At 46.0% G+C, this 17,886-nt stretch overlaps 2 protein-coding genes across 5 annotated transcripts; one reads left to right on the forward strand and one right to left on the reverse strand.

Moving 5' to 3' along the window:
* Positions 1 to 349: 349 nt before the first annotated feature.
* Positions 350 to 2,526, reverse strand: si:ch211-140b10.6 (uncharacterized LOC105890178). The gene is made up of 3 exons (XM_012816152.3): positions 2,379 to 2,526; positions 1,605 to 1,679; positions 350 to 1,338 (listed from the first exon to the last, which is right to left on the reverse strand). Exons 1-3 carry the CDS (start codon positions 2,402 to 2,404, stop codon positions 966 to 968), a joined length of 474 nt encoding a protein of 157 aa, XP_012671606.1. The 5' UTR covers positions 2,405 to 2,526; the 3' UTR covers positions 350 to 965.
* A 217-nt stretch (positions 2,527 to 2,743) lies between these two features.
* Positions 2,744 to 15,188, forward strand: lnx2a (ligand of numb-protein X 2a). 4 transcript variants are annotated; one of them, XM_031584403.2, is made up of 8 exons: positions 2,744 to 2,922; positions 6,287 to 6,893; positions 10,499 to 10,722; positions 11,291 to 11,428; positions 11,989 to 12,188; positions 12,673 to 13,146; positions 13,496 to 13,675; positions 14,767 to 15,188. In XM_031584403.2, the coding sequence occupies exons 2-8, from the start codon at positions 6,475 to 6,477 to the stop codon at positions 15,058 to 15,060; spliced, it is 1,929 nt and encodes a 642-aa protein (XP_031440263.2). In that variant the 5' UTR covers positions 2,744 to 2,922; positions 6,287 to 6,474; the 3' UTR covers positions 15,061 to 15,188. The 4 variants fall into 4 exon arrangements, with proteins under 4 accessions (XP_031440263.2, XP_042566203.1, XP_042566202.1 ...); XM_042710269.1 differs by having other exon boundaries at positions 13,496 to 13,690; positions 14,767 to 14,880; XM_042710268.1 differs by lacking the exon at positions 13,496 to 13,675.
* Positions 15,189 to 17,886: the final 2,698 nt, after the last annotated feature.

The raw sequence follows: 17,886 nt of genomic DNA on the forward strand, positions 1-17,886 counted from the left end.
GGACTGGACACAGTTAAATATCTGAGAACATGTCAAAATCATACAATCTCTGACAAATGTATAGGCCCTACTTAAAGCACAAAGACTAATCTTCAGTAACCAATCAAATCAGTTTCAGCTGGAGAGAAAAGTTAACATTTCTGCTTAAAAACTACTTAGAAGTGAAGCACTGAAAGCATCAGGGGTAAACGGAGAACAGGGCATTTCCCTACGTTTGCTGTGACAAAGGGCTTTTTAACAAACAGGACATAAATAGGATACGTCAGCCAGAGGTAGACGCGATTAAATAAGCTTACTCAGTGGCGACAGCCTGGGCCTAAGCAAACATCACCAACAGCATGTAACGACATTGGAATTATAATGACATTTTAATTGAAATATAAGTTGTCCCAAGAGCAGAAATGAATCCACTATCAATCACACCCAGTGTGTCGACTGGCTACCTTGAAGAGGAGCACAACTGTTACCCAAAGACCTTGCCCTTCACATCGATGCGTTATGGTAACCCACTGTGTACAATATTGATTATTCGACAGAGCAAGCTTTCATAGATACATCATTGCAAGGTTAGGTTACAAATCATTGCAAAATAAATAAATAATATTAAAAAACTGAGATCCCTAAAAAAAAACAAGAAACCTTAATATTAGATCATAAGTTTTGGCATGTGTGGAGCATTAGCGCTCCCTGTTGGAAAACAACACACACTACATTTACTCACAATGCTTACTCTATCAGTGGACAGGTATTTGGAAACTAGTCACTGATTTGGTGAATCTCTGCTATCAAAAATTACTTTTTTTATTATAACCCGATAAGTACTGCATACAGAACATACTTAAATAAAGGTTTTATCATTAGGAAATGGAACAATATTAATACAGTATCTTACACCCTTGCTCAGACACTATGCACACACAGTCCGCACATCTGAGGATCTGAGAAATCATGTTAAAACAAAAAGATCATTTATGAGTTCTCCTGTCCCTGGGCTGTTTGACAGCTGAAGGCGTGTCCGTGTCATGGACAGGAGAGGAAGAACGCGTCCTGCATGGTTGGCTGGGTTTGCGTGAGCAGTCTTTAGGAGAGCGCGAATGTCTGCGGGAGGACTGGCGTCTGGAAGGCGAATGGTCTCTAATAGAGTCTCGTTTATGACTGCGCTCTTTGCCCTCCCGGTGTCGTGTGCTTCCTGTCCTTTCACGCCCAGATTCTTCGATTGGTCCTCTTTCCACTGGTGATCGCTCCCTTGAGTGACCACCGGGGCGGCGCTGAAGAGCGGTAGAGCGTAGAGTGTTCAGGAGGAAGCGCTTGTTGGTGCTCTGTACAGGGCACTTCAGCCTGTTGCAAATAACGCATCACGTTACGCTTTTAACTGCCAATCACTCCTTTTAATGCTTATTAGTGATTCATATTTAAGAGTCTCAAAAGTATCAACTGCTATATGGTCAGAATGAATGCAAGTGACAATTGGATCACAACTATAAAGCAAAGATTTGAGTTGCTTGCACTCTGACATAGTGGTGATATCTGTGGAATGTGACAGAAATGTGCAAAATTACTAATTGGACAGGCTAGTTTCTAGTGACCTGCCACACACGACGTACCATCCAGTTGGGCCCATGGTCTCTGCTCGTGCCCGGGCTCTGTTTGATTCACGGAGGAGTTCTTCCACCGCACGTCTAAAAAGGGAATATTAACGTTAACATCACATACTGGGTGGCCGTGAAACACATTTGGCGCCCTACACCCCACCGAGTGCCCACCCACCCGACACGCTGAATCATCACTAGGCATGCATGCACACCAGTCCTGCACCTGCTGTCTGGCAGCGCTTCTAGAACAGCTGCGGGTCGAATAGCTGCATCAGCGCAGAGGAGCAACTCCTCGTCTTGTCATCACTGAACATTCAACAGTCTATTTGACGCTGATGCGAGGATTGCGATAAGCTGCACAATCCCACTCACATTGCCTCTTCAGCTGATGGATCTTGTCAAACATTGTCATCACTCATAAAGTACATTCAGATGCATCATTCTAAATGATCTACCAAATGGGCTAACTGGGTACGAAAGATTATCATCGTCATAATTTATCAATGATCACATTATCATAAAATAACGTTAGCGTCACAGTTGGACACAACTGGTTGAGTTAATCTAGCTAACAACGTGCCCAACCATAATTAGTTAATTTATTTGCCTAAAAATTCGATACAAAATTGCTAGCATAATGGGTCATCCTGAGCAATCGTAGCTCTAGCTTGCTAGCTATCTGGTTAAGGTTAGCCTATTACATAGAATAGAAAACGTTAGCTCCCGGGCCAGCAATAATTAGACCACACCTTACGTTAAGAGGTTGCCAAAGACAATCTTACAGACCTCTCCAAATCGTCATCTTCTTTCATATCTGCAGATGAAACAATGCCATCTATTCAGCGACAAAAAATAGACACTGATTGTTATGCTTAATGTTTACTTCTGGAACTCACAGGGCCCAGGACCCAAACTAAGACCCTGGTTTAGGTGACCCAGCAGTGCCTGATACCAATTCAAAAGCCCCTATCTATGAACCCATTCCTTCCAATATCTCGCCCTAAATTGCGACAGTGAGTTTTGAAGTTGAAAATGGTGACGAAACCATTAACTGGCAGTGTTTCGGTCAAGAAAACTTAAAGACGTGCCTTGCTCCTTCATTTTAGATCAGGAAACGTCAGATAGGCCACTGGGGGCAGACTGACAGCATGAGAACCCGCCTACAAATCTTTCACTGTCCGAGCGGGGGGCGGCACTCTACCTTGGATGATTCGGGGGCGTTTTGACAGTCGGTTGCGGCTCAGAGGAAGCAAGCTGCAGTGAATGTGATTGAGATTCATAATTGACCCCTCTCGGGGCCGTTCACATTACGAAGGAGGAGCAGCAATAGGTAATACGATGTATTTATTTTGCATGTCATCTACATCAACGTCCTCCTTTTGTATAATTGCAGCTTTTGTGACATCCGTGCAATTGCATGTATATGCATGAGGAAGAGACATCCTGCCAGATGCTGAGGCGAATTTACGGTTTTCTTAATTCAGAATAACGTTTGTCGGTGCCGCCGTTATGTCTGGAAATAAGCTAGGTGACGCCTTGTCTATTGTTGCACTCAATGTCATTTTGTGCATTATCTTGAGGGAAAACAGAACGGAATTGGCGATGTGCAAAGGAATCTATCATAATGTTGCAGGCTGTTAATGTGACCCGCCTATGGTATAAAGAAAAAATTGAGAAGCTTGGATGTGAAAGCGGAAAACACTGTCTGCATCCTGTCGTGTGTTTGGGTGGTCTGGGTGTCACTTACAAAACACAGAAGTAAAAGAAAATAATCAATCGTAAAATCATTTGTTGATTGGGTCTTTGATACAGTTATTATATAAGCCTAGCTTGTCCAAATCTCTACACTGCTACATTGTCAAGATAAGCATAAACGATCCGTCCTTCGGTAGAAGATTAAGGACCGCTAAAAAAATCTTTTCCTCCACGGAGATTTGTTTCATTAAGTGGTTCTCCTCGCATGTAGGCTAACGTTACGGTCCCAATGGATGAAAAGACAACTCCTTCTTTATGGTTACAATTCATGCACAATCAAGAGAAATATGGTATGCCCAGTCCCCGGTGCGCTCAGCTCAAAGTGGTGGAACTGTACATGGCAATAAGCGTTCACAATGTGAAGTGGCAAGGCCTGATCTGTAGCAAGCTACAGAAGGCAAACTCAAGGGTACAATAATATTGTGGCCTTGAAGCACTTCTTGTCGGCCCACACAGGCGCACTTGCAAACATCCACACGAGATTAAAAGTGCTGCATCAGATAGTGGACGGAGATTTTCTTCTGGATAGCTCCCAGGAGCTATTAAAATTCTCGGTGTTATATAATGAAATATCTCTTCATGCCATCAAACTGATGTTGCAATCAGGTTGGCCATCAAATGTGAAGCTAATGGTGGCTACTAAAAGTTTAATCCACAACAGGCGTAGATTGTTGAAAGTTTGCATACGTGCATGCACAATATGAGACATGAACACTACTGATATAATTTAAAGGGGTTCCAACACACACACACACACACACACACACACACACACACACACACACACACACACACACACACACAAATCGTTGGGAAGGTTGCTTTTGAAATGTAATAGGTTACAGATTACTAGTTACCCTGCTAAAATGTGATAAGTAATGTGACCATTTTAATTACTTCATCAACTAATATAACTTACATTTGATTATTTTCGATTACTTTTTGATTGGCAGACGAGAGGCAGTGCAAATTCAAACAAGAGAACCAATCAAAAACAATATAGAGCGCATACTGCCAAATGAATGGAGCCTGCTAGATGGTGAAAAGATGCAAACCAATGGAATAATAGAACAGAATAAGATATAATAAGCTTTAAAGCTTTTTTTTACCAAAGAGAATATATTCGGATGTTAACCCTTTGAAATCATTGATGATTACAATTACATTTATTTTGTAATTTAATTACTTACTTCGTTAAATGTAACTAGTTACTCCCCAACCCTGCACACACACATTGCAATAAGTCTATTCTCAGAGCTCTCTCTTTCTCTCTCTCTCTCTCTCACACACACACACACACAAACACACACACACTCACAAGCCTTCTGATATGACTTCTGAGTCTGACTGTACATGTGAAGGAAAACAAACGAAAAGGGAGAGGACAGTGTTTGTTTGTAAGTGTGTGTGTGTCCATGTGCTGCTAGTGTAAAATGGCCATGATGGGTCTTTGTTATGGGAACAGAGCATCCTTTTGTCCCCATGAATTATTCAACTCCAGTCCAAGACTTCGACACACACAGGCAGGTAGTCACGGAGACAGAGACAGCTCTCTTGGAGAAGTGGAGCAGGTAGTCATGTATATGGGAGAGTAGGTGCCCACTAAACCCACTAACCCCTATCCGGACCAGAGGGAGATACAGTGGTCCTCAGACAGTGGAAACCAACAGAAGGAAGAACAGAATTCGTGGCTTTGGCTGTTACTGTAGTGAAGCCCACCATCTACATTCATTATCCACCTCAATGGGAGCCAAGAGGATGGTGTTAAATGTGACATTCTGTGTGATTGGGTGGGGGTGGATGTGGGGGAGGTTGGGGGGTATGGGGTATGAAGCGTCCCATTCGCTGGCCATCTTGTAGAGTCATGTGCGGCGCCGGCTGCACACTGCTGAGATTCTGGAAGGGCTCCCATCAGAGCAGCTGGGTCTGGCTGCCTGCTGCTTGGGCTCCGCTCCAGAACCCAAGGCTTTCATATTTATAGATCAGGCATCGCCTGTATGGGGGAGAATGTTCCGTGATTACTTCATGGATTACTTTAGTCTTTCTGCCATATACACACACTGTCTTTTCTGACTATTTGTCCTTATATGGCACTTGTTTATTCTCTCTTTCTCTCTCTCTCTTAGTATTTTGCTCCGTCCTTGTCTCTCTGCTGTCTCTTGTGTACATATAAGCGATGCATGAACAACACGCTATATTGCCAAACTTCCACAGAGTGCACACACTTCCAGAGCACTGGCACATGAAGATACACACTCATATCCTACCGCCACACTCTTTCTCTCTCTTTTCAACCACTCAGCCCTGTGCTCTTTCCCTCAATCCCCGATAATTCCCCCTCTGTAGGATTGGAAGATTGCACCAGCGAAAGAGAGCGAGAGATTACACTGTCAGATTAGTGGGCAAGAGCAGCTCCTCACTATAGCCGTACATAATCTGTCCCTCTCTCAGCCTATCACTCATACATTTACACACAAGCACACATTCACTCTCCCTCTTACACACCCACACACCCCCACGCACACACGCACGCACACACACACACACACACACACACACACAATATCAGTCTCCCTACCTTCCTTCCTCACACACTCACTTACAAACACACACATATTGCTCACCCTGTCTCTCTCTCATACATTCTCTTGTGTACTCACACATAAACATAAACACAAACACAAACACAAACACAAACACACACACATACACACTCACACTTACACACACAGACACACACACACACACCACACACACACACGCACACACACATTTACTCACTCTTCCTCTTGCTGTCTATTTCTGTCCCACACACACACTCACTCATTCACATACCTCCTCTCTCTCGCTCTCTTGCACACACACACACTCGCACAAAATCTCTCAATCTCCCTCTTAGAACCAAACCCTTTTTCGTCTCTGTTCTTTCTGCCCTCCAGAGTGATGACTCACGGTCCTCTGAGGGGTGGCCAGACCCATCTCGACCTTTGACCTCCACACCCACTGACGCCCATGCTGGCACACGCCCCCGACGCCAAGAAGACCTAGCCTGCTTGCCATCCGAGGCCCGTGCCACGTCTCACGTCTCTGTGTGTGTGTGTGCGCGCATCTTACACATTACAAAACCATGGGCACCCTGGGTGAGGGTGTCGGGGGAGGCGGCGTGGACCCGGTAGCGGTAGGCCAGGCGGTTCTGGAGGCCCTGTGCCCTGAATGCGGCCAGATCCACCGAGCCTGGGAGAACCACCTGTACAACTACCGGCTGGAGGTGGACGAAGACCTGGTGTGCCACATCTGCCTGCAGCCGCTAGTGCAGCCCCTGGACACGCCGTGCGGTCACACCTTCTGCGCCCGCTGCCTGCGCAGCTTCCTGCAGGAGCGTGACTTCTGCCCGCTGGACAGGGCCCGGCTGCAGCTGCAGGGCTGCCGGCGCTCCAGCATCCTGGTGCACAAGCTGCTGGACAAGCTGTCGGTGTCGTGCCCGCTCACGCCCCTCTGCCAGCTCAGCATGCCGCGCTGCGACCTGGAGGCCCACCTCAAGCACAGGTAGGAGCCAGTGGGCGTCTGATTGGGCTGAGATATTGTGCTGCCTGTCGGGTTTTTATTTGATTTGTCATGCTTTGTTCTGGTTTGTAATGTTTTTTGTCATTTTCTTGGCGATGTTTTGTGGTTTGTCATGGTGTGTTTTAATTTGCCATATCTTGTTGTGTTACTTCGTGATGTTATGTTGTGGTTTGTGATGTCTTTTAACTGGTGAGGTTTTGTGATTCAATGCCTTTGGCTTTTTCTTGTTATTTTTGTGGTTTGAGGTGTCTGAGTTCAGTTATGGTTTGTGATGTTTTGTTTCTATATGTGATTTGTTTATGTTGTGATATGTGATTAAGTGTTGTGGTTTGTGTGCTGCCTGCTGGTGCATTACATCTGAACTCAGTTTTTTGCTGCAATACTCAGATAAGCTCAGTCTGCCAGTTTCCTGGCCAACCAATAGGTGAGCCATGGGGGGTGGTTGATCCAATCCCTTTCAGTATAATTATAAACAACGTTTGTGATGCCCTTAACACCCAAATTAATTCCTTTGGAGGATATCCAGACCACAGTTGAGGCTGTGAACGATGGGGCCTGGAAATGCTAGGCGAGCAGTTTGTTGTAGTTTGTAATGTTACGCTCTGAAATAGCAACTGAATAACATTTAATCTTGGATGTGTTTTGGCGAATCCATGCAAATCTTTCCTAATGTTTTCTCACATCTACAACACTTATATGTTCTTATTTGTGTAGAACAATATGAAAATGATCATCTAAGATATCATCATTATCATTATCTGAAGATATATTAGTTATCAAATGTGCCATCCATTACAAATCTATCCATCCATTAGAAGATATATATCAATGCAATGGGCATGAAAGATATATACTGTAGCTACTCAATTGCATTCAGTTAATTCACATTCACTGTAAATTCAGATTCACTTTTATTCTAAAAATTATCACGTACCATGCACAAACCATAAACTGTACATACTTCACTGTGTGTGAATGAACACATTGTACTTCATGTGTATTTGAATTGCATGTTGGCATCATCTCCTGTCTCATGTGACAGTATTGAGTACATACACAGCATCAACAAAGCCTGCATGTTTTTAAGGATGAGAGCCTTCACTCGTAGGGTTGGTCCTCATGGCATCAACCGCTTAGTGGGTCTGGGAGGACAGTGCATATGTCCCCTATACACCACTGCTGTCTCGGGTGCAGGGTTCTGTCTGGTGTCACATTCCACTTAGATATTCACATTGACTTTAACATGTATTCATTTGGCAGAGGCTTTCATGCAAAGTGAGTTACAGTTGAGGGACACAGTCAAGCTTAAGTAAGTTAGGAGATCTTTTGAAGCAAGCGCTAAGTGCTAATTCTAGTTTAATTCTAGTCATAGTCTAGTCTGAGAAAATGCAAAGAGAGCGGATAAACAAAGTGCAAGAGTGTTAAGCATGTTAGGGGTGTTGGAGGTGTTAGGAAGGTGATCTTGGGAGAGATAAGTCTTCAGGTGATTCTTGAAGATAGAGTCGGGATATCTCATGATACGTTATCGTGGGCTAGTTTAGTTATAAATGTCTGTTGTTTTTTGTTCCATTTCAAATAGTTATGTCAGGAATTTGAAGTCAGGATTTGTTTTTGACTTTTTCTTTTTACAAACTGCATGTTCCTGTGCCAGTACAGATTGTCTCTCTTTTACCGTCTATAAAATACCTCGTAAAGATAACCCCAGGTTTTAGCAATCCCAATACAGAGTAACATAACAGTGCTTGAAGTCAGTTTCTTAAAGCAACTGACAGTGAAAGCCTGTCTATCATTTGCTATTGTGTTCTGTGGGTCTTCAACACTGAACCTCTATGAACAAACAATTGTAGGTAGTTTTGTATTATACTTTTGCTTACATTTTAATCCCTAGCTATTTGCACCAGTAGGAGGGTCCACATTTGATCTATATGTGTATTCCCTGGGAGGCAAACCTGGGACTGCTGTGTTACTGGTGCCTCAGCCTCTCAGCCCCCCCAGTGGAACCCTGGGTTCTAGAGTTCTAGAGTTCACTTCCAGAGTAGCCACTGGTGTGTTTGTGGTGCACGTGTTCACTTTCCCTCACATCCCATCAGGGGATTATTTTACCCCGTTAGTCATGTGACGGGAGATTAGTTGCCAGGCCCAGACTCCCTTCATCATGCGCCGGCCCCGCGCCCGCCCAGTCCCAGTCCCAGTCCCAGTGCCGCTCACTACAAGTCCCATCGCTGTCCGCAGCCATGCTGGGAAACTTTAACTCCAGAAACCTCTTCAATCACTTCTTCTGTGAGACTGCCAAAGGCAACCCGGGGCTATGGTGAGTTGTGGGCCGGTCCAGGCTGGTCTTGGTCTTAGCGTTTCTTTTAGTGGGTTTGATTGAGATTTGACTAGACCTGGGTGAGTTTTGAGGCTAGTGCATGTGATCATTTGAGAGATCACAGAGTTGTTGACGGCAATCAGGATAGAGGTTTTCAAGAAACAAAGTGGAAGTTTGAGGAAACATCTACTTGATGTGTGATAAACTAATTTCAGTGGATGTTGTTACAGATAATGCTGTTTAGAAAGTTATACACTGCAGACTGTTTGAAGAGGAAGAGATGGGCAGTTTCAGTAGTCCTCCACGATTATACTTTATTCATATAATTGTCAGATTCAAGATCTTTACCATTACTAACTGACTTACTGTATGAGAGGAGATTAGGTTAGGAAAGGTTTGGTACTGATTTGTTTGTGGGTTCCTGGGACTAGCGGCTCACTGTTGTCATGACGCTTGGGTGTTCTGTCCTCACTATCACCATTACTGTGGCGCAACAGTGGGATGAAGGAGGGACTTGAGCGGGCTTGTGTTGTGTGTGTGTGGGGGGTTAATGAACAGTGATCCGACATGCTGATATCCCCCTATCACACACACACACACACACACATACATACACAGAGGGCTGCTTGGACACAGCCCTGTCCTTTAGAGTGTTGTGTCAACAACTATGCACAGCGTCCCTTAATCCCATCAAGTGTTTAATTGGTGCTATCATTCAGATTACAGGTCGAATCAGGTTTTAGTCAGCTGTTGAGGTCGCTAAATCCACTCAGCTGAACTAACCACACAGCCATTTGCTGCTACGGCATCTATGGTTCACGGCAGCCCCCCTGTAAACACACAGCTCAGCACATTAGATATTTGGGAGCCTCCCCTCACCAAGGGGTCAAGTCAGATTTGCCAACTTTCAAGACTGATTTGGAGTAAGAATCTGTGAGAATGAGAAAGACGGACCGAAACAGGTGTATTGAAGTCAATGGAATTTTTTTTCTCATGCTAGCGTGAGACAGGGCATAAAAGCACGTGTCTCACGTGAGATTGGCAACTTTGTCAAGTAGAATGGCTAAAGCTAATTAGTTGATAGGAATGAAGAACAAGTTTGAATTTGAGAGAGTGTCCTTGTCCAGCATTACTGGCCATCTGCTTCCTGGGGGTAATATCATAAATAGTGCTGTGTTCACTTGGATCGTACATGTATTTTCTAAGGGGAGGTGTGTGTGTGGGTGTGTGTGTGTGTGTGTGTGTGTGTGCACATGCCTGGTGTGTGTGCATACAGGTGTCCAGGCACACAGAGCCAGAGGGCGGCGTTGGACCCTCCCAGGCTGGAGTGTGTGGAGGAGAGGGCCATGGTGACAGACCCTCCCCGTTCACCGCAGACCACGCTGAGGGACGCCTCGCCGTCGCCCCCCGGAGGCCCCACCACCTGCAGCAGTGTGCCCATGTGGACAGAGGAGTCAGGCGTAGACAACCCTGCCTTTGAGGAGAGCACGGAGGAAGACAGTAAGAAACAGCAGTGTCACATGACATGTGTGCTGTCGTGTGTGTCTGTTTACATGTGTGTGCGGTGTGTGTCTGTTTACAGGTGTGTGTATGCAGGTGTGTGTCGGTTTACGTGTGTCTGTGTGTGTGCAGGTGTGTGTCTGTTTATATGTGTGTTTGTGTGCAGGTTTGTGTCTGTCTACATGTGTGTTTGTGTGCGGGTGTGTGTCTGTTTACATGTGTGTGTGCGTCTGTTTCAAGTGTGTTTGTGTACAGGTGTGTGTTAAGTGTTATGTGGGGATGTTCTACGTGTGAAAAGCATTAAACTACTATGTGTGAAAATGTGGAGTGAGCAACCGAGATCAAATATCTTCTCTGTGTGTTTGGATTTTAATGTGTGTGCAGGGAGGTTTTCATTGATGTATGTTGATTTATTGGGTGTGTTGATGTGTAGATTCTAGATTGTATACTATCCTTTCTCAGTCTCTGAGTGTGTGTGTGTGTGTGTGTATAATTGTGTATGTGAAGTTGTGTGTGTGTGTGTGTGTGTGTGTGAGTATAGCTGACTAGCGCTCCCCTGTCTCTCCAGGTGTGGTGGGGTTAGAATGTGCTCCTCCGCGTGTGAAACGCCCACTCAGCAACCCCTGCATCCACCTCCTACGCACGGGAAGCTCCGCCTCTTCTGGGTGGGACTGTGCAGAGTCCCCGCCTCTCTCAGCAGAGGAAGGTATGGAACAGCACTCGGTCTTGGATTGGACAATGAGGTCCAAACATCAGGGAGCAAATATTGCCACACAACCAAGCCGTTGATGTTTTTTTTATCAACAATATCTGTCATTACCTTAACAGGGTGTGCTAGTGAAAGGCAAGGGAAACCTCAGCTGCTAGGGGTAGTGAAGCAATCGCTGCAAAAATTACGTAGGAGAATAGCCATACTGCCAGGCCAACATTTTAGCAGTCAATTCTGACTTAATGTCTAGACAAGATACTGTGTGATGTCCCCTCGCCTTGTCCCATTTGTTTGGATGTGTGTGTGTGTGTGTGTTTTCCTTGCATGAGGCATCTTATGCAATGGTGGTGTGGATAGCGTTAGCATTAAAGTTCAGTGAAAATGTGGAGTAAGCAGTTGAGCTAATAATATCTCCCAGAGTTGACAGATGTTTTACACCAGCTTCAACAAATGTACTCTTAGATACTTCAGATGTTTTTTGTCTGTGCGTGCGCTTGTGTGTGTATGTGCAGTCAGCATTTTCTCTGTTTCTCTCTCTTCGTGGTCCTGACTCCTAGGGTGTGTGAAGCTGCCCTCTCTCCCCGAGGGGGAGATAACCACCATTGACATTCACCGCTCCAACCCCTACATGGAGCTGGGGATCAGTATCGTCGGGGGCAACGAGACCCCCCTCATCAACGTGGTGATCCAGGAGGTGTATCGTGACGGGGTGATTGCTCGTGACGGAAGACTGTTGGCTGGAGACCAAATATTACAGGTACCGGTCTGTCCATTCCATACACAACTACGACTGAAATTAGTCAGGGAAACTTGTAATTATTATAACATTCATCTTTCATGATGTGAGGCACTTATCTATCTGTCTGTCTGTCTATCTACCTATCTACATGTCTATCTGTCTGTCTGTCTATCTGTCTGCCGGTCTACCTGTCTATCTGTCTGTCTACCTATCTAGCTGTCTATCTGTCTGTCTATCTACCTATCTACCTGTCTATCTGTCTATTTGTCTGTCTGTCTGTCAGTCTCTCTTTCTCTCTGACTCACAGTCTGTCTCACTTTCCATGTTAATCTCACTGACCCTCTTCTTGTCAACAGTACTGTTCAAAGGTTTTGGGTCCCATAGAAATGTCCTTGTTTTCCATGAAAACATATATTCATGATTCATATTTATTTCAGAGACTGTTTCTAAGTGAGCCCAACCTTTTGACCGGTAGTGTATCTGCACATCTCCCCTCCTTCAGGTGAATAACACGGACATCAGTAACGTGCCCCATAGTGTGGCTCGCACCACGCTGGGCCGGCCCTGCACCACCCTCCAGCTGACGGTGCTCCGAGAACGCCGCTGCTCCGCCCGCCCTCCCCGTCTGGCCCGAGTTGCCCCCGTGCCTGTCGCCACCCCCACCCCCACACCGCCTCCTGGTGGCAGCGGCGGCAGCAGCAGCAGCAGCGGTGGTGTTGGTGGCGGCGGCGGTGGCGGAGGGGGCAACAGCAGCCCGGCCAGCCTGCGCATCACCCTCCACAAGCGGGACTCTGCCGAGCAGCTGGGCATCAAGCTGGTGCGGCGCACGGACGAGGCGGGTGTGTTTGTGCTGGACCTGCTGGACGGGGGGCTGGCCGCCAAGGATGGGAGACTGTGCCGAGACGACCGCGTGCTGGCCATCAACGAGCACGACCTCCGACACGGCACGCCAGAGCAGGCTGCACAGATCATACAGGTGTGTGTGTGTGTGTGTGTGTGTGTGTGTGACTGACACTACTCATTCAAATAGGCCACACATATCACATAGAGGTTAGGGTGTCAAGGGTGTGTGTGTGTGAGAGAGAGAGTTAGAGAGTGAGAGAGAGAGAGAGAGAGAGAGAGAGAGAGAGAGAGTGAGAGAGAGACAGAGAGAGAGAGCGAGAGAGAAAAGGCAGTCTTTGAACTGACTTTAGCACTCAGGGAAGAGGAGCAGGAGTGTCATGTCCTTCACTCTCTCTCTCCCTCTCTCTCCTTCTTTCCCTCTGATGTGCTGAAAGTCACACACACTCACAGACACTCACACACACACTCTGTCCTCCCTTCAGGCCAGTGGGGAGAGAGTCCATCTACTGATTGGTCGTCCTAGCAAGCAGACCACACCCCTTCTGCCTGGCTCCAATGGCGTGAGAGATAGCTGGTGCCATGACAATACCCCGCCCCTCCCCCCCACAGCGGCCCCTAGCCCTGTGCCCAGCCTGCAAATGGTCCGGCCCAGCGCTCACAGAGTGAGTGTCTAACGGGTAGGACGTGCCCCTGTGTGTGTGTGTGCGTGTGTGTGTGTTTGTGTGTGAGTGTGTGTGCTTGTCTGTCTGTGTGTGTCTCTGTATAAGTCTCTGTGTGTGTGTGTCTGTGAGTATGCCTATGTATGTGTGTGTATGTGTGTGTCTATGTGTCTGTGTGTGAGTGTGTGTTCTTGTTTGTCTGTGCGTGTCTGTGTATGTGTCTGTGAGTATGTCTATGCATGTGTGTGTGTGTGTGTGTGTTTATGCATGTGTGTGCACATGAGGATGTGTGACAGTTTTTGTGCGTATTTTCACATTATGCAAATGATATGCACACTCCAAAATGTCTCCTAAATTACTAATATGCAATGAAACAATGGAATTTCCGCTCTGCTCATAATGGTGGCATTGATCAGTAATTTATACAAGTGCACAGCTTTCTGGTCAAATGCCATCTGACTCTTCAACCAGTTAGGACCGGATCGAGCCAGATCAGGACCGAATCAGGCCCGAATAAGGCCCTTATCTGCTTCAGAAACAGCGGCTTGCTCTCTCTCTCTCTCTCTCTCTCTCTGGTTTTTAAGCCCAGGCCCTTAACAACCTTTATTGGGTTAGTGACCGGGCCTGTCTAATGCTGGTAATTATGTGCTCAGGGGCTTAGCGTATTTAAAAGTCCAGAGTGATCTAAAAACTTAATGGCGGATTAGTGTCACTCCTGGACTGGTCTCCACACTTGGCTGATGAGGCAACATTAGCGGACAGTCTGCAGTCAGCTTTGTCTCACGTCTGGTGTGTGTGTGTGTGTGTGTGTGTGTGTGTGTGTGTGTGTGTTTGTCCGATTATCTCTCCTTCATTGGGTGTTGGTTGAATTATTGCATCCTTGTGTGTATAAATATGGTTGTGAGTATATGGTGTGTGTTTGTCTGTATGTGTTTGTGTAGTGCTCTATTAGAAATGTGCATCTTTGAGTATATGTGTGCATCGCTACATATGTGATTGTGACTATGTGGTGTGTGTGTGTGCATGTGTGTACATTTGTATGCATGCATATGTATGTTTATGTGCGTGTGTTTGTGTGTGCGTCTGATTCCCAGGACCTCTCCCAGTGTGTGACCTGTAAGGAGAAGCACATCACGGTGAAGAAGGAGGCGCACGAATCCCTGGGCATGACCGTCGCAGGGGGGCGGGGCAGCAAGAGCGGCGAGCTGCCAATCTTCGTGACGAGTGTCCAGCCCCACGGTTGCCTGGCGCGGGACGGGCACATCAAGCGAGGTGAGGATGATTTCACTGCCGCGTTGGCACGCTGGTGCGTTGGCACGCTGGCGCGTTGGCACGTTGGCGGTGTGTCCGCTGCCAGAGCGCCAGGATCTGCAGAAAAGCTGCAGTGACGTTCTCCCAGCTCCAGGGTGTCCTGTGTTTGACCTCGGCAGCTTGGATGCTGTTTAGTTCAGTCAGATGCTCCAGTTTCCCCCCACTGGTGCTCCACGCCCCCCAAAGTGTTCTATATTTAAGCTGTTTATCCTCCACATGTTACGCTCCTCCTGACCTGAACTGTTGTGTGTGTGTGTGTGTGTGTGTGTGTGTGTCTGAAATGATGATAGTTTACCTACCTTAACAGTAGGATCACAAATCCCACACTGGCACTCAGGGGCTCCAGGCTTAAAGCTAATGTGAGTGATATAGGTATCCACACTCCCTCCCTCCCTCCAAATGATTGGCAGGCGGTGGTGCTCGTCTTTTTTAAAGTGTTTTTAATTGGCTAATACAATCGGACCACTGTGAAATTGTAGTAGCTGATCACAGAGCCTAGAGAGTCCTTGAGACTTTTTGTTTCTCAGAGCATCGATTTTAGTGATCGCCATCAGAATGTAAATCCTGCTGGTTAAGGCCTTCCAAAAACGTATCGCGTTAAAGCCAAATCGCCATGACGACTACCTTTGTTGCTATGGCGCGGTTGTGGTGCACAGTTCTCTGTGATGATGGCTGTGTTCCAGTGTGAACCATGTGACTGATACAGGATGTCATGCCTCTGACCCAGCCTCTCAAGTGCTCTGTGCTTCCCTAAGATGCACAAACTTCCCCAGCACAGCTTTATGTGTTTATAATCTTCTTTCTGTTCAGTTCGCTCACTCTCTTTTTCCCTCTCCCTCCTTCTCTTGCTCTTTCTTTCTCTCTTTCTCTCTCTCAGGGGTGCAAACTCGTCACCTTTCGGCGAAATTCGCCGTTTTTGATCCAAAATAGGTCATTTGTGTGATTCGTGTAGATCTGCAATAAAAATATTTTTAAGGGGGGGGGGGGGTCCTCCAAGTAATCTGCGAACGCAAGCTGTCATGAATATTTTTTTCAAGACAGGTGTATTACAAGACATGTTTTTCGGGTGAAAGCGGCCTTTTTAAGATGGCATTTACGGTAACGTGTGACGTTGGTACGCTGCAATAACGTTATGCTATCTAACGTAGGCTAACGTGCTAAAGTCAGACAGTTGGCTGACAGACGCCTCGCAAATCACATCAACCATTTTTGCTGGTTACAATAACGGTGTTATCGGATAGCACAGTGTCTTTTTCTCTGTAACTTTGGAAAAATCTAAGCGTGAAAACGTCGAAAATGTACAATGTACAATCACATAAAAGACATGGCCGTCAGCCGAGTTTGGTCCGGAGTTTAGCTGCTAAAGTTATCTTCTGTCCTGTCGTTTGAAGCAAACCTTTTAGCTCTGGCATTAGTCTCCCATTATGTATTTATCACTTCACTGGATTGGAAGTCCGTTTTCCAGGCTCTCGCACGCCCCCTTCATTGAGGCAGAGGTCCTATGTGCTTTTTCACTGTCGTTTTATGACAGATCAGCAAGACTACATAGCTTCTTCACATACGTGAAATACATTACATTACCTATTTTATGGATACAAACGACATATAATAAAAGTGTCTACAAATATTTCAGTGATGACAAACAATGAGAAAGCAAAAGTCATGCGCTCAACCCAGTGTGTGAGGGATTGCACAATCTGATATGAGGCGCAGCTCGTTGCTGCCTCACCTCGCGAGTCGCCTCTCTGTTTGAACAGGACATGGTCAAATTCATCATAAAAATGATCGGAATCATACAAAATTTTTATTTAAAGCACAGATCAGTGGATACATATTAATATTTATTTTATTTTATCATTATTTATTTTTTTTACTTTTCATGATGACTTTTACTTTTCATGAGGCTCTGCCTCCCCTGACCACACGTCACTATGTGTATGTAATCTGAAGCACTGACCCGTTTTCTACTGCCGGGCGCTTCACTGCAACTGAACAAACTTACCACTCTCCTACTTCAGTTTGTTTTCAGAATGAGAGAATTTTAGGAGGAGGATGCCATTACTGTCTGTGGCTCAACTAGAGGCCGGAGTCAGGTGCAAATAGGCCTTGTCTTGACAAGCTAGACTCAAAGAGTAATGTAAAGGGAAAAGAATATGTGTTCCCACTGTCACCGTTTTTCAAGAACACGGAGAAGCTAGGCCATGCCTGATGCAGCCTCTGTTGATTTTCTGTTCCAATAGTTGGCCCTTTTTTTGCTTAATACCTGATGGAAATCTGTGACGTAATGTGCTTTGGTGAAGTGGACTGGAGTGGGTGGTCGGGAGGGTATTGGGGTGGGTGGTTGGGTTGGCCTGTGCCCGTGCAACATTCAACACAGGAATGTTTATGATTAAACTGTTACCAGAGCACAAAATTGTTTACAACAGCACAAAGTTCTTCATAGATCTAGCCTCATAATTTTGTTGTCAAGTGCACCAGATTGATGCATTGAACTTTAAAATGTGCAAAATGTTCTTATATATAAAATATATTCCCCGGGGAGCATGCCCCGGATCCTCCTAGGGGGTTGGCATCGTTGTCACCTTTTTCATCCCTGATAAGTTTGCATCCCTGCTCTCTATCCTCCTTTTTTACTTCCCCATCCTGTCCCCTTTTTCGGCTCCCACTTCCCTCTGTTGTCCTGTCTCTATCTCTCTACCTCTCTTTGTGATCCATCTCTCTCTCTCTCTCTTTCTCTCTCACTCTTTCTCCTTGACCTGAATTCGCACTGTGTCCTGGTGGCACCTACTGCTGCCCAGCTCTGGATGGCCTGACTGTTTGAGGTTTCTGTGCATGTGTGTGTAATCCCTGTGTGTGTGATGTGTGTGTGTGTGTGTGTGTTTTTTAGGTGACATTCTCCTGAG

Source organism: Clupea harengus, chromosome 17 (assembly GCF_900700415.2).
Source record: "Clupea harengus chromosome 17, Ch_v2.0.2, whole genome shotgun sequence".
Classification (NCBI taxonomy): domain Eukaryota; kingdom Metazoa; phylum Chordata; class Actinopteri; order Clupeiformes; family Clupeidae; genus Clupea; species Clupea harengus.